This window comes from Salmo salar, chromosome ssa07 (assembly GCF_905237065.1).
Source record: "Salmo salar chromosome ssa07, Ssal_v3.1, whole genome shotgun sequence".
NCBI lineage: Eukaryota > Metazoa > Chordata > Actinopteri > Salmoniformes > Salmonidae > Salmo > Salmo salar.
The window spans coordinates 32831543-32844987 of NC_059448.1; the positions used below are offsets into that span (position 1 = coordinate 32831543).

Consider the following 13445-nt stretch of genomic DNA (forward strand, 5'->3'; position numbering starts at 1 on the left):
ACATTACACTATTATACTTACTGCGCTGTACTGTAATCTACTGTACTGAACTATGATTTACTGTACACTACTATGCTCTACTTTATTGTAATGTACTGTACAAATCAAGGCCGGTTTGAACCTGACCAAATCTGAACCAAACATAGACGTTTATGATTATGATCAACGTCCGTGATTTTTGGTCAACAGGGTTGTGCTCAATTCAGAAATGAATTGAGAATGCCTCATAAATTCCATTCAAATCTTGAATTGAATTTGAATTTAAATGGTGAACAGGATACAGAATTACAATTTGAATTTGAATGAAAGGAAATAGAATTGAATTCAGTGAAATTAAAATTCCTCTTCTATTGTACAGTATATTCAGTGTAGTATATACAAATATACATCTTGTACATAACACATCAAACATGTCGTTATATACAGTGCCTTCAAAGAGTATTGACACCCCTTGATTTTTTCCACATTTTGATGTGTTACAGCCTGAATTTAAATTAAATTGAGATGTGGTGTTACTGCCATACACCCAATAACCCATATTGTCAAAGTGGAATTAGGTTTTTTGTACATTTTTACAAATTATAAAAAAATGTAAAGCTGACATGTCTTGAGTCAATAAGTATTCAACACCTTTCTTAGGGCTATCCTAAATAAGTTCAGGAGTAAACATTTGCTTAACAAGTCACATAAATTGCAGGACTCACTTTCCTGATGGTGGTAAGATGGTGCCGACAGACATGGCAGCTCTGCTTCTAGCTCCTAAGCAACTTTGCAGTATTTTATTTTTTTGTGTGTTATTTACTACACTATTAGCCCAGAACGTTTTTTGTGTTATTACATACAGCTGGAAAGAACACTGTGTGCAGTTATAGTGCACAGCAAAAAGTCCAGTGTTGAATTAACTCCCACAGAGTTGATTTCAACACTTTGAGGGTTTATATAGGTCCACACTCTCCAGAGTTAAATTAACACTTTCAAAATAGTTAAACATTTAACACTCTGCCAGAGTTCCTTCTTTAACTCGCAAAACAGAGTTAAAGTAACACTAAGGGATTAGACAACTGCTCCGAGTTAATTTTTATTAACTATTTGGGTAGTGTTAATTTCACTCCCTAAAGTGTCAATTATCTACACTGAAAAAAATGTTAAAATGAATTGTTAATTTATTCAATATTATTTAATTAAATATATACTTATATTAATAACAATTAATCAAATAAACAATCATTGTCAAAAACATTTATTTGTGCCTTTTCTCCCTTGCAGTCAGTTGAATTAAAACATTGTGAATGAAGGTATAATGTACATACTTTCATCTGAAACATTGTATGAGCTTTGAATATCAAACGGTTTATGAAATTTAAGCTCAGACATTTTTAGTAGACATCTTTCCACACTTCGTAATACTCCGAATGCATGATGATGGTCATCAAAATTCTCTGTAAATAGCTTGTTTGTAAAAAAAAAAGTGATCTTCAACCAAAAGTACATCACTTATTTGACAAAAGACTGGCATGTCTTCTTCCATTGCACTGCAAATAACTAGTCCAGCTTTATACTCTACACCATCAACTTTAACCCAACTCGTTGAGAAAACATCTTTTCACAAGATCGTTTCAAGCATTTCATTGTTGACGACATTCTCATCTCTGAAGAGAAAAAAATGTAATTGGCCCATACTCATTTTGTTTGAGGGTGAAGGTTTCCCAGTGATAAGCAATGGCCATCTGATGCTTTTTAGCAAGCGATTTGGTTATGTTTTTGACATTTTTAAAACAATCTTTAAACAGCTTGTGTTTGGCCTCAAACCTCATACACCACGTATATAATAAGGGGCCAATTTTCCTTATAGAAGATGGGTAATGGATCATAAAATGATGCTTAGGTATCAAGTTTCTATGTGGATACAATTGCTTAAATAGTTTGTGGTGGTCAACAATCAAATTCTTTAAATATATTGTCATACCTAGAGTGAGAGAAGGTGAAAAAACTATGTTCATTATTTGAAGTAACAACAGTAACAAATTCCAGTTTTTGTTTCCTGCAGGAATAATGTCACCAAACAACAGCGGGATGTTTTTCACAAGACACAATGTCGGAATAGAATTCAAACCAATGCCATTGCCAACACTCTCCAAAATAATCTTTGTAGGACGATTTTTTAGTTCTAAAAATCCATAATCAAAACAATAAATCCTGGAAAGCAAGTCCTGTTCTGACATAAAGTGTTGCGTGAGATATCCAAAAAGCAATTTGATCTCATACTGAACCACACCCTCAAGAAAATCATGCATGATATCAAATGAATAGTTATTACAAACATGGAAATACTTCAATGAATTAAGCGCTTTGCCTTGCATGGGATGAGACGCTTATCCATTGTGATGTAGAAGCTCTCAATCTTGCTCTTCTGACGCCCAACAGCGAGGAGGTACGGCTGCCGACCCTGCTGGTTGCGGAGATGCTCCTCCAAACTGCAGCATGACTAGGGTTGAGATCAGAAAACTGAAAATTAGACAACTGAAAATTAGACAAGAATAATGTGCAGCCAGAGAAAACTACATTATAGAAGTGATTATTCAAACAGCTTTTCATTGGCTAGTGCAAGATGGGAATGAAGACTTAATTACAATTCCATCCACTTTTTAACAACCCTCATTTACATATGTGGCTAAGAAGGTGACGTGACAAATTATTATAATCACGTTAATAATATAATTACCTTATGAAAGACAACAAGTCTCTCAACTGCATCACATGCACTAATTTTTGGAGACTTCAGTCCCCCTGGAGGTGGTGGAAGGAGATGTAACAGCAACAACAGGGAAGCCATTTCTTGGTCGTAGGCTGAGGACAAAGAGTCACAAGAATTAACTGAAAACTCTTCAAATGTAATACTATTAAAGTTTGAATGAGAACCGGGAGGCATTATGAGAACGTTTTAAACCGTCATCCATCTATTAGTCACATTTATCCCAAAAATCAGATCAACGTTCAGAGATACACTGAATAAACAAATGAAATATTATTGCAGTTATAATTTAACTGCAATTATAGCAAATTTATTAAAAAAATAAAATAAAAAAACTCACTTGTTGGCTCATCAAGATCACTTCCTGGGGGACTTTCTGCTGACTGCACCAAGCGACACAACTCTGGTGTTGAGGTGAGCCGCTTAGCCTCTTTTATGACATTTGGCTTGAAGAACAAATCCCATTTCTGAAGAAGCCTGGAGGATGTGTCGCCATCAAATAGGAGAGTGAAGTCTTGGTCCACCTTTAAGAAAGAAGATATTAAACTACTACTACTACTACTTCAGGAAATACTTTCAAATTTCAAGCCATTCTAAACATCTCATCCCAAATTTACCAATCCTTTTGTATCCAGGAATCTTGGGAAGCTGGAGAGGATATCAACACTTCTGCCTGGGTCATTATTAACGAGCTTCTGACTGTGCTGAAAGGTCTCTCTCATCTTCTGGAAAATCAGGGAATTGTCTGTGGTATGGTTGAGCAAAGACATGGCCTCTTGGCAAGCACCACCATCAAGCTGCCTTTCAACATTAACAGTCCTTTGGAAATTTGGGCCCCCTGGAGAAAAGTCAATTGGGCTATTTGGTGGCAGTGCAGTCCTCGACGAATCTTCCTCTGGACTGTTTTCAGAAGCCAAGAAATGTATCCTGTGCTGCTTGCAGCATCATAGAAGTGTTCCTGAAATGAAAAAAATAAAATAAATGCGTTGTCATACCAGGCTCATGAGAAATCTCACGGAATTCAAATATCAATCTCATCAACACAGTTTTGTGTCACATGACATGAAAGAGTTAACAATAATAATGCCTATTACATAGCCCTTCTTGGAGTATGGATCCTTGAGGGCAGGGAACAACATCACTATCCCACGCGCATAATCTTCTCTGATTGCTTTAGTGGGGCGGTGCCTGAGAGGAGATATTAAATTAGTACATTTATGCAATGGCCATGCAGTTATCTGGTACAAATAAAAACAATGTGAAACAAATATACCCATGATTGTCAATCATGTGAGCCACCAGGATGTTAACCATTTTTCTTCTTGCAGCATCTGTTAGGGTTTCTGTTGTTTGGTACTCCTGTAGTACTTCTTCACCCCCAGACTTGCCTCTTAGCACAGCTTCAATCAACTAATAAAAAACAAAAACATTACAATACAAAACATGGTGATAAATAGCTTTTCTAGAGACTCAGAGTGAAAAAATGTGAAAGCATTAAGAAACCTGTTCAGCAGACACAGCATCATGTGTATCCTCAATTCTGTGTCTCTTGCTAGGGACATCATCTAGGATTATAGTTGATGCACTTGAGCTGAAGCTTGAGTCAGACGTCTCAGAAGCAGAAGACAAGGAGAAATCAGAGAATTCTAAAGGAATAGAAAAAATGCAAATAATTATATTATGTAAGGTGTAAAGTGCTTTATTATACCTGCCTTGATATCTCACCCTGATCTGAGAATAGTGTCAGCACCACATTGCCTTGTCCAACGAGGTCGCTGAATATTTCTGCATCAACTTCTGTCCCTGTTGCATCCTTGTATATAACTTTTGCATCAGGTGGCAGGCAAAATCTCTCGATGACTGGAAAAGATAGTAAGGTCAAACTGAATGTGCCTTTGAAGTCAGCACTGTTTCTTGCCTCACAGCCAATAACTGTTCATGTTAAATACATACATCCACCACTGAATAATCCTTAAATAGACCTAGAGCATTTTCCCTCACTTAAGTCCAAATTGAAAAATTGATGATTGCCTTTTTTTATTGACTGTTTTGGTGTATATTAATACTTTACACTATGAAGCACACATTACAGAACTGAAAATGATTAGCAATTTAACCCCATTTACCATATAAAAGAGTCTGATAAAGGCATGTGAAGAAATCAGAATCGACAACATTAAGGAGCTTGCACAATGAGCTTTTAAAAGAACATGGGTGTGGTTTAAAACCTTTTTCCTAAGCCATGCTAACCATTTTCATGGAATTGCATAAAGTCAAACCGTCCTTCATCCTCATCCAGCTTCACATATTTCTGCTATTTGGCTGGACCAGCATTTTGACTGAGACATGCAAGGGAGTTTGACAAAGTAAATAAACATTTAAAGGAAGAACGGTAAAGATTAAAGCTAAGTCGACAGTGTTACACCATTTTTGGTGACCCATCAGATTCTGTGACCTGCACTGTTGGAAAAAGTACTAATTTTCACAGCCCGATTTTCTGCAAATGTTGTACTTTAGCTTTAACTTAGTAATTTCAGTACAATTAACTGGTAATACTTATATACTTTTACTTAAGTAAATGATCTGAGTACTTTTTCCAACACTGCAGGTCATAGAATCTGATGGGTCACCAAATACAGTGGTACGCTGGTCACACAGACAACACGTCAAACACCGTCTGCATGTTGGGACATGTTGTTTGCGGCCCCTTTGATGTTCAAAGTGAAGGGGGGAAAAAAGACGTTAGCTCCAGCCTCAAACAAGATTTTATACAGTAAAAAAACATAACGCTTTGTTTTTCCTTTATTAAATCATCATTGATAAAGATGGAGACGGTTTAAGTAACAAACTGTTAGCTAGCTTACCATACACTTCTAGCTAGCTAATCACCAGGACAAATTTGCTGCTCAGACCTGGCAACAAACACGGTTTTGTTAGGCATATATTCTCTGTAGATGTTTCATTGTTCATACTGAAATTCTCAGCATCAATTTATAATTGTTTCAGTAAGTTTGAGTTAATTGCACTTACCGTGTAGTACTGCATGGGAGGGAGAAAATGGCGCCGACTTGTCTCCTCTGTCTCCAACCGAAGAAGTGAAATGCATGGGCGGAGCTTAATTACATCTCTGCGGAGTTGGGTTAACACTGACCGCATCAAATCTGTCAAATAACTCCAACACTGAACACCATTTAAATCAGAATGTGTTAAAATTACACTCTGGGAGTAAAAATCAACTCGGAAATGTTTAACCCTGAAATTTCAACACTCCAATTTTTGCTGTGTGTTTAACATGATTTTTACACCCCACACTTACAAGGTCCCTCAGTCGAGCAGTGAATTTCAAACACAGATTCAAACACAAAGACCAGGGCGGTTTTCCAATGCCTCGCAAAGAAAGGCACCTATTTGTAGATTGGTAAAAATGAAAAAAAAGCAGACATTGAATATCTCTTTGTGTATGGTGAAGTTATAGTGACTAAAACAGTCAGAGTTTACTCCCCAATACTAACCTAATTGACAGAGTGAAAAGAAGGAAGCCTGTACATAATAACAAATATTCCAAAACGTGCATCCTGTATGCAACAAGGCAATAAAGTAATACTGCAAAAAATGTGGCAAAGCAATTCACATTTTTTCCTGACTACAAAGTGTTATGTTTGGGGCAAATCCAATACAACACACTACTAAGTACAACTCTCCATATTTTCAACCATAGCGCATGCTGCATCATGTTGCTTGTAATCGTTAAGGACTAGGGAGGTTTTCAGGATATAAAAGATATAGAATGAAGCTAAGCATAGGCAAAATCCTAGAGGAAAACCTGGTTCAGTTTGCTTTCCACAAGACACTGGAAGATCATTTTACCTTTCAGCAGGACAATAGCCTGAAACACAAGGCCAAATCTACGCTGGAGTTGCTTACCAAGAAGACAGTGAATGTACCTGAGTTTACAGTTTTTACTTAATAAATCCTGTTGGGGCTAGGGGGCAGTATTGACAATTTCGGAAAAAATATGTGCCCATATTAAACTGCCTCCTACTCAAACTCAGAAGCTAGGATATGCATATTATTAGTAGATTTGGATAGAAAACACTCTGAAGTTTCTAAAACCATTTGAATGGTGTCTGTGAGTATAACAGAACTCATATGGCAAGCAGAACCTGAGAAAAATCGTACCAGGAAGTGGAAATCTGGATGCATGGGCTCTCAAGTCGTTTCCTATTGAATACACGGTGACGTAGTAATAATTGTGCACTTCCTACGGCTTCCACTAGATGTCGACAGTCTTTACAAAGTTGTTTGAAGCTTCTACGATGAACAGAGCCCGAATGACAAGGAGGGGAAGTTGTTGAGGCAGGGGGTGACATCACTTCTTGGGGCGCGTTCACAAGGGAGGATCCTCCCGTTCCAAAACCTTTTTCAAGACACAGGAACCGTCCGGTTGAAATATTATTGAATCTTCACGTTCTGAAGGCCCTAAAGATTGATGTTTTACAACGTTTGACATGTTTGAACGAACGTAAATACAACTTTTTTTAACTTTTCGTCGCTTACGCGCACGAACAACAAGGAGTTATTTGGACATAAATTATGGACTTTATCGAACAAAACAACATTTGTTGTGGACCTGGGATGCCTGGAAGTGCCTTCTGATGAAGATGATCAAAGGTAAGGGAATATTTCTAATGCAATGTATGATTTTAGATGACGCGAAGATGGCGGCTATCTGTATAGTGTATTTTTCTGAGCTCAGTACTCAGATTATTGCAAAGAGTGCTTTCCTCGTGAAGATTTTTTGAAATCTTTCATAGCATTTGCATGAAGGAGATGTTCATCTATAATTCTTTGAATGACAGTTTAATTTTGTATCAATGTTTATGACAAGTATTTTTGTAAATTGTGGCGCTGATTCACCGGCAGTATTTGATGGAAAATATTTTCTGAACATCACGCGCCGATGTAAAATGCTGTTTTTATATATAAATATGAACTTTATCGAACAAAAAATACATGTATTGTGTAACATGATATCCTAGGAGTGTCATCTGATGAAGATCATCAAAGGTTAGTGTTGCATTTAGCTGTGTTTTGGGTATTTGTGATGCATGCTAGTTGCTAGGAAAATGGCTGTGTGGTTGTTTTTGTCGATGGACTCTCCTAACATAATCTAATGTTTTGCTTTCGCTGTAAAGCCTTTTTGAAATCAGACAACGTGGTTCGATTCAGGAGAAGTGTATCTATAAAATGGTGTAAAATAGTCATATGTTTGAGAAATTAAAGTTATAGCATTTATGAGGTATTTGTATTTCACGTCACGCGATTCCACTGGCTGTTGACTAGGTGGGACTTGCCCAGGGAGGTTAAATCTGCTCGAAAATCTATGGCATGACTTGAAAATGGGTGTCTAGCAATAATCAACAACCAATTTGACAGAGCTTGAAGAATTTTGAAAATAATAATGGGAAAATGTTGCACAATCCAGGTGTGGAAAGCTCGTAAAGACTTACCCAGAAAGACTCACTGCTGTAATCGCTGCCAAAGGTTATTCTAACATATAATCTAATTAAGATATATTAGTGTTTCATTTTTCATGAATGTTTTCCAAATGTTTGAATTTTTCTTCCACTTTGGCAGAGTATTTTGTGTAGATCATTGAAAAAAAAAGTAAATTAAATCAATTTCTAATTGGGTTACTTTAACCCTCAAGTTGATCTTAAAGCCTTAAAAAAGAAGCCAAACAAATAAAATGGCTATTCTAAACACTAAGGTCAAAGAGTATGTGAAGGTTGTTTCCAGAGAAAAGTCATATATTCTTTGGTATCTGATTCAATGAAAGTCTCATATTTCTATGACAGTGGAATTTATTTGAATTGCACTGAATAAAATTCTACTTCCTGTCACTTAAACTCAAATTCTACATTGTGTAGGGTGTGGCCAATTCAATTTGAATTTGAACTCATGAGTTGAATGGGAGTCAATTCCAAAATTCTGAATTGAGCACAACCCTGGTGGGGACCTGTACTTTTGGTACACATGTGGTCAAAACAAAGCGTAAAAGGTGTAGTGGTTGTACCATAATTTAATCTTGATGTAGCACAAGGTTATATTATCTACATCAAACGACAGAACTGAACATTGTTTGGCTACCAGCCCATTACATTGTCTAACAATGAAATATACCACTCAGCCGAATTGATTGGATGCATGTTCGACTGATGAATGAACCCCATGTGGAGATTGCGCAGCTATAGTGCCTTCCAGCACTCAGACATGTGCCTGTGGGTGCTAGCGACCCCACCGACTGTCCCCGTCTTCTGTCTGGCTTTCGCTGTGGGTTTGTGTGAACTGTTTTTGATAAGTTGGCCACCATGCATTGCTGTGCAGGAGAAGTCACGCAATGTAAACAAAGAAGTCATGATTAAATGGATGTACAGTAAACATAGTGCATAGAAAGAAAACAGATCCTTTACAGTCCCCATTTCAACAGAAATGTGGACCACACACACACACACAGAGAGAGAGAGAGCGGCGGTAGAACAGGGTTTGCAGGGTTTAAGTGCCTTGCTTAGGGTAGGCTACAATGACAGGAAATGGCACCTGGGGTAGAGACCAGCAGCCCTTATGGTTGACAGTTCAGTTCCCACTTTATTGCCAGGCCTGGGACTTGTACCAGCACCCTTCCGGCTACTGGTCCGCCTCTACCATCACATAGGCCTATCATGTACACATTAGCTCATTTACTGTTTTGCATTGCTGTGTTCACACAAAACATGTCTGCTGAGGTTTTTCTGAGTTAAGTGTCTAAGGGTCCAGGGCTGGGTTTTCACTAAGCTAACATATGGAATTATTTTAAGATGGTCGTACCAAGGATCATTTAGCTATTTGATTTAGAAATTTAGGACCCCTGTAGGTATAAAACAAATAATAATATATACACAGTACCAGTCAAAAGTGTGGACACACCTACTCATTCAAGGGTTTTTATTTATTTGTACTATTTTTGACATTGCAGAATAATAGTGAAGATGTCAAAACTATGAAATAACACATATGGAATCATGTAGCAACCAAAAAATATATTTTATATTTGAGATTCTTCAAAGTAGCCACCCTTTGCCTTGATGACAGCTTTACACACTCTTGGCATTCTCTCAACCAGCTTCATGAGGTAGTCACCTGGAATGCATTTCAATTAACATTTGTGCCTTGTTAAAAGTTAATTTGTGGAATTTATTTCTTTCTTATTGTGTTTGAGCCAATCAGTTGTGTTGTGACAAGGTAGGGGTGGTATACAGAAGATAGCCCTATTTGGTAAAAATAAGTCAATATTTTGGCAAGAACAGCTCAAATAAGCAAAGAGAAACAACAGTCCATAATTACTTTAAGACAAGAAGGTAAAAGTGAAAGTTTCTTCAAGTGCAGTCACAAAACCATCAAACTGGCTCTTATGAGGACCACCACAGGAAAGGAAGACCCAGAGTTACATCTGCTGCAGAGGATAAGTTCATTAGCGTTACCAGCCTCAGAAATTGCAGCCCAAATAAATGCTTCACAGAATTCAAGTAACCGACACATCTCAACATCAACTGTTAAGAGGAGACTGCGTGAATCAGACCTTCATTTGTATTTCACCTTTATTTAACCAGGTAGGCAAGTTGAGAACAAGTTCTCATTTACAATTGCGACCTGGCCAAGATAAAGCAAAGCAGTTTGACACATACAACAACACAGAGTTACACATGGAGTAAAACAAACATACAGTCAATAATACAGTAGAAAAATAAGTCTATATACAACGTGAGAAAATGAGGTGAGATAAGGGAGGTAAAGGCAAAAAAAGACCATGGTGGCGAAGTACATACAATATAGCAAGTAAATCACTGGAATGGTAGGTTTGTAGTGGAAGAAAGTGCAAAGTAGAAATAGAAATATTGGGGTGCAAAGGAGCAAAATAAATAAATAAATACAGTAGGGGAAGAGGTAGTTGTTTGGGCTAAATTATAGATGGGCTATGTACAGGTGAGGTAATCTGTGAGCTGCTCTGACAGCTGGTGCTTAAAGCTAGTGAGGGAGATAAGTGTTTCCAGTTTCAGAGATTTTTGTATTTCGTTCCAGTCATTGGCAGCAGAGAACTGGAAGGAGAGGCGGCCGAAGGAGGAATTGGCTTTGGGGGTGACCAGTGAGATATACCTGCTGGAGTGCGTGCTACAGGTAAGTGCTGCTATGGTGACCAGCGAGCTGAGATAAGGGGGGACTTTACCTAGCAGGGTCTAGTAGATGACCTGGAGCCAGTGGCTTTGGTGACGAGTATGAAGCGAGGGCCAGCCAACGAGAGCAGACAGGTGGCCGTGGTGGGTAGTATATGGGGCTTTGGTGACAAAACGGATGGCACTGTGATAGACTGCATCCAATTTATTGAGTAGGGTATTGGAGGCTATTTTGTAAATGACATCGCCGAAGTTGAGGATCGGTAGGATGGTCAGTTTTACGAGGGTATGTTTGGCAGCATGAGTGAAGCATGCTTTGTTGCGAAATAGGAAGCCAATTCTAGATTTAACTTTAGATTGGAGATGTTTGATGTGAGTCTGGAAGGAGAGTTTACAGTCTAACCAGTCACCTAGGTACTTGTAGTTGTCCACAAATTCTAAGTCAGAACCGTCCAGAGTAGTGATGCTGGACGGGCGGGCAGGTGCAGGCAGCGATAGGTTGAAGATCATGCATTTAGTTTTACTTATATTTAAGAGCAGTTGGAGGCCACGGAAGGAGAGTTGTATGGCATTGAAGCTCGCCTGGAGGGTTGTTAACACAGTGTCCAAAGAGGGGCCAGAAGTATACAAAATGGTGTCGTCTGCGTAGAGGTGGATCAGAGACTCACCAGCAGCAAGAGCGACATCATTGATGTATACAGAAAAGAGAGTCGGCCCAAGAATTGAACCGTGTGGCAACCCCATAGAGACTGCCAGGGGCCCGGAAAACAGGCCCTCCGATTTGACACACTGAACTCTATCAGAGAAGTAGTTGGTGAAGCATGCGAGGCAATCATTTCAGAAACCAAGACTATTGAGTCTGCCGATGAGGATGTGGTGATTGACAGAGTCGAAAGCCTTGGCCAGGTCAATGAATACGGCTGCACAGTATTGTTTCTTATCGATGGCGGTTAAGATATCGTTTAAGACCTTGAGCGTGGCTGAGGTGCACCCATGACCAGCTCTGAAACCAGATTGCATAGCGGAGAAGGTGCGGTGGGATTGGAAATGGTCGGTAATCTGTTTGTTGACTTGGCTTTCGAAGACCTTAGAAAGGCAGGGAAAGATAGATATAGGTTTGGAGCAGTTTGGGTCAAGAGTGCCCCCCCCTTTGAAGAGGGGGATGACCGCAGCTGCTTTCCAATCTTTGGGAATCTCAGATGACACGAAAGAGAGGTTGAACAGGCTAGTAATAGGGGTTGCCACAATTTTGGCAGATAATTTTTGAAAGAAAGGGTCCAGATTGTCTAGCCCGGCTGATTTGTAGGGGTCCAGATTTTGCAGCTCTTTCAGAACATCAGCTGACTGGATTTGGGAGAAGGAGAAATGGGGAATGCTTGGACGAGTTGCGGTGGGGGGTGCAGTGCTGTTGACCGGGGTAGGGGTAGCCAGGTGGAAAGCATGGCCAGCCGTAGAAAAATGCTTATTGAAATTCTCAATTATAGTGGATTTATCGGTGGTGACAGAGTTTCCTATCCTCAATGCAGTGGGCAGCTGGGAGGAGGTGCTCTTATTCTCCATTGACTTTACAGTGTCCCAGAATTTTTTGAGTTTGTGTTGCAGGAAGCAAATTTGTGCTTGAAAAAGCTAGCCTTGGCTTTTCTAACTGCCAGTGTATATTGGTTTTTAACTTCCCTGAAAAGTTGCATATCACGGGGGCTATTCGATGCTAATGCAGAACGCCACAGGATGTTTTTGTGTTGGTTAAGGGCAGTCAGGTCTGGAGACAACCAAGGGCTATATCTGTTCCTGGTTCTAAATTTCTTGAATGGGGCATGCTTATTTAAGATGGTGAGGAAGGCATTTAAAAAAAATAACCAGGCATCCTCTACTGACGGGATAAGGTCAATATCCTTCCAGGATACCCGGGCCAGGTTGATTATAAAGGCCTGCTCGCTGAAGTGTTTCAGGGAGCGTTTGACAGTGATGAGTGGAGGTCGTTTGACCGCTGACCCAGCGGCAATGAGGCAGTGATCACTGAGGTCTTGGTTGAAAACAGCAGAGGTGTATTTAGAGGGCAAGTTGGTTAGGATGATATCTATAAGGGTGCCCGTTTTTACGGAGGTACCTGGTAGGTTCATTGATAATTTGTGTGAGATTGAGGGCATCAAGTTTAGATTGTAGGATGGATGGGGTGTTAAGCATGTCCCAGTTTAGGTCACCTAGCACCACGAGCTCTGAAGATAGATGGAGGGCAATCAGTTCACATATGGTGTCCAGAGCACAGCTGGGGGCAGAAGGTGGTCTATAGCAGACGGCAACGGTGAGAGACTTGTTTTTAGAGAGGTGGATTTTTAAAAGTAGAAGTTCAAATTGTTTGGGTACAGACCTGGATAGTAGGACAGAACTCTGCAGGCTATCTCTGCAGTAGATTGCAACACCGCCCCCTTTGGCCGTTCTATCTTGTCTGAAAATGTTGTTATTAGGGATGGAGATATCAGATT

General features: G+C 39.3%; 1 protein-coding gene across 8 annotated transcripts; it reads right to left on the bottom strand.

Moving 5' to 3' along the window:
• Nucleotides 1-1224: 1224 nt before the first annotated feature.
• On the bottom strand, nucleotides 1225-5895 carry LOC106609078 (uncharacterized). Of its 8 annotated transcripts, none has more exons than XR_006770622.1 (8): nucleotides 5783-5813; nucleotides 5617-5664; nucleotides 4256-4612; nucleotides 3847-4162; nucleotides 3370-3710; nucleotides 3093-3276; nucleotides 2723-2847; nucleotides 1225-2485 (listed from the first exon to the last, which is right to left on the bottom strand). XR_006770622.1 is itself a non-coding variant. In XM_014207469.2 (7 exons), the coding sequence occupies exons 4-7, from the start codon at nucleotides 3520-3522 to the stop codon at nucleotides 2333-2335; spliced, it is 615 nt and encodes a 204-aa protein (XP_014062944.2). In that variant the 5' UTR covers nucleotides 3523-3710; nucleotides 3847-4162; nucleotides 4256-4398; nucleotides 4478-4699; the 3' UTR covers nucleotides 1225-2332. The 8 variants fall into 8 exon arrangements, 2 of the variants coding, with proteins under 2 accessions (XP_014062944.2, XP_045577832.1); XR_001329635.2 differs by having other exon boundaries at nucleotides 4256-4398; nucleotides 4478-5664; nucleotides 5783-5806; XR_001329634.2 differs by lacking the exons at nucleotides 5617-5664; nucleotides 5783-5813 and having other exon boundaries at nucleotides 3847-3940; nucleotides 4026-4162; nucleotides 4256-4398; nucleotides 4478-4688.
• Between the last annotated feature and the right edge of the window lie 7550 nt (nucleotides 5896-13445).

Coding starts and splice junctions, on each gene's coding strand:
- LOC106609078 (XM_045721876.1), bottom strand. CDS start 5,858: ATGCATTTCACTTCTTCGGTTGGAGACAGAGGAGACAAGTCGGCGCCA. Junction 4,399..4,477: donor GACACTATTCTCAGATCAGG/GTGAGATATCAA, acceptor CTATTCCTTTAG/AATTCTCTGATTTCTCCTTG. Junction 4,163..4,255: donor ATGCTGTGTCTGCTGAACAG/GTTTCTTAATGC, acceptor GTTTTTTATTAG/TTGATTGAAGCTGTGCTAAG.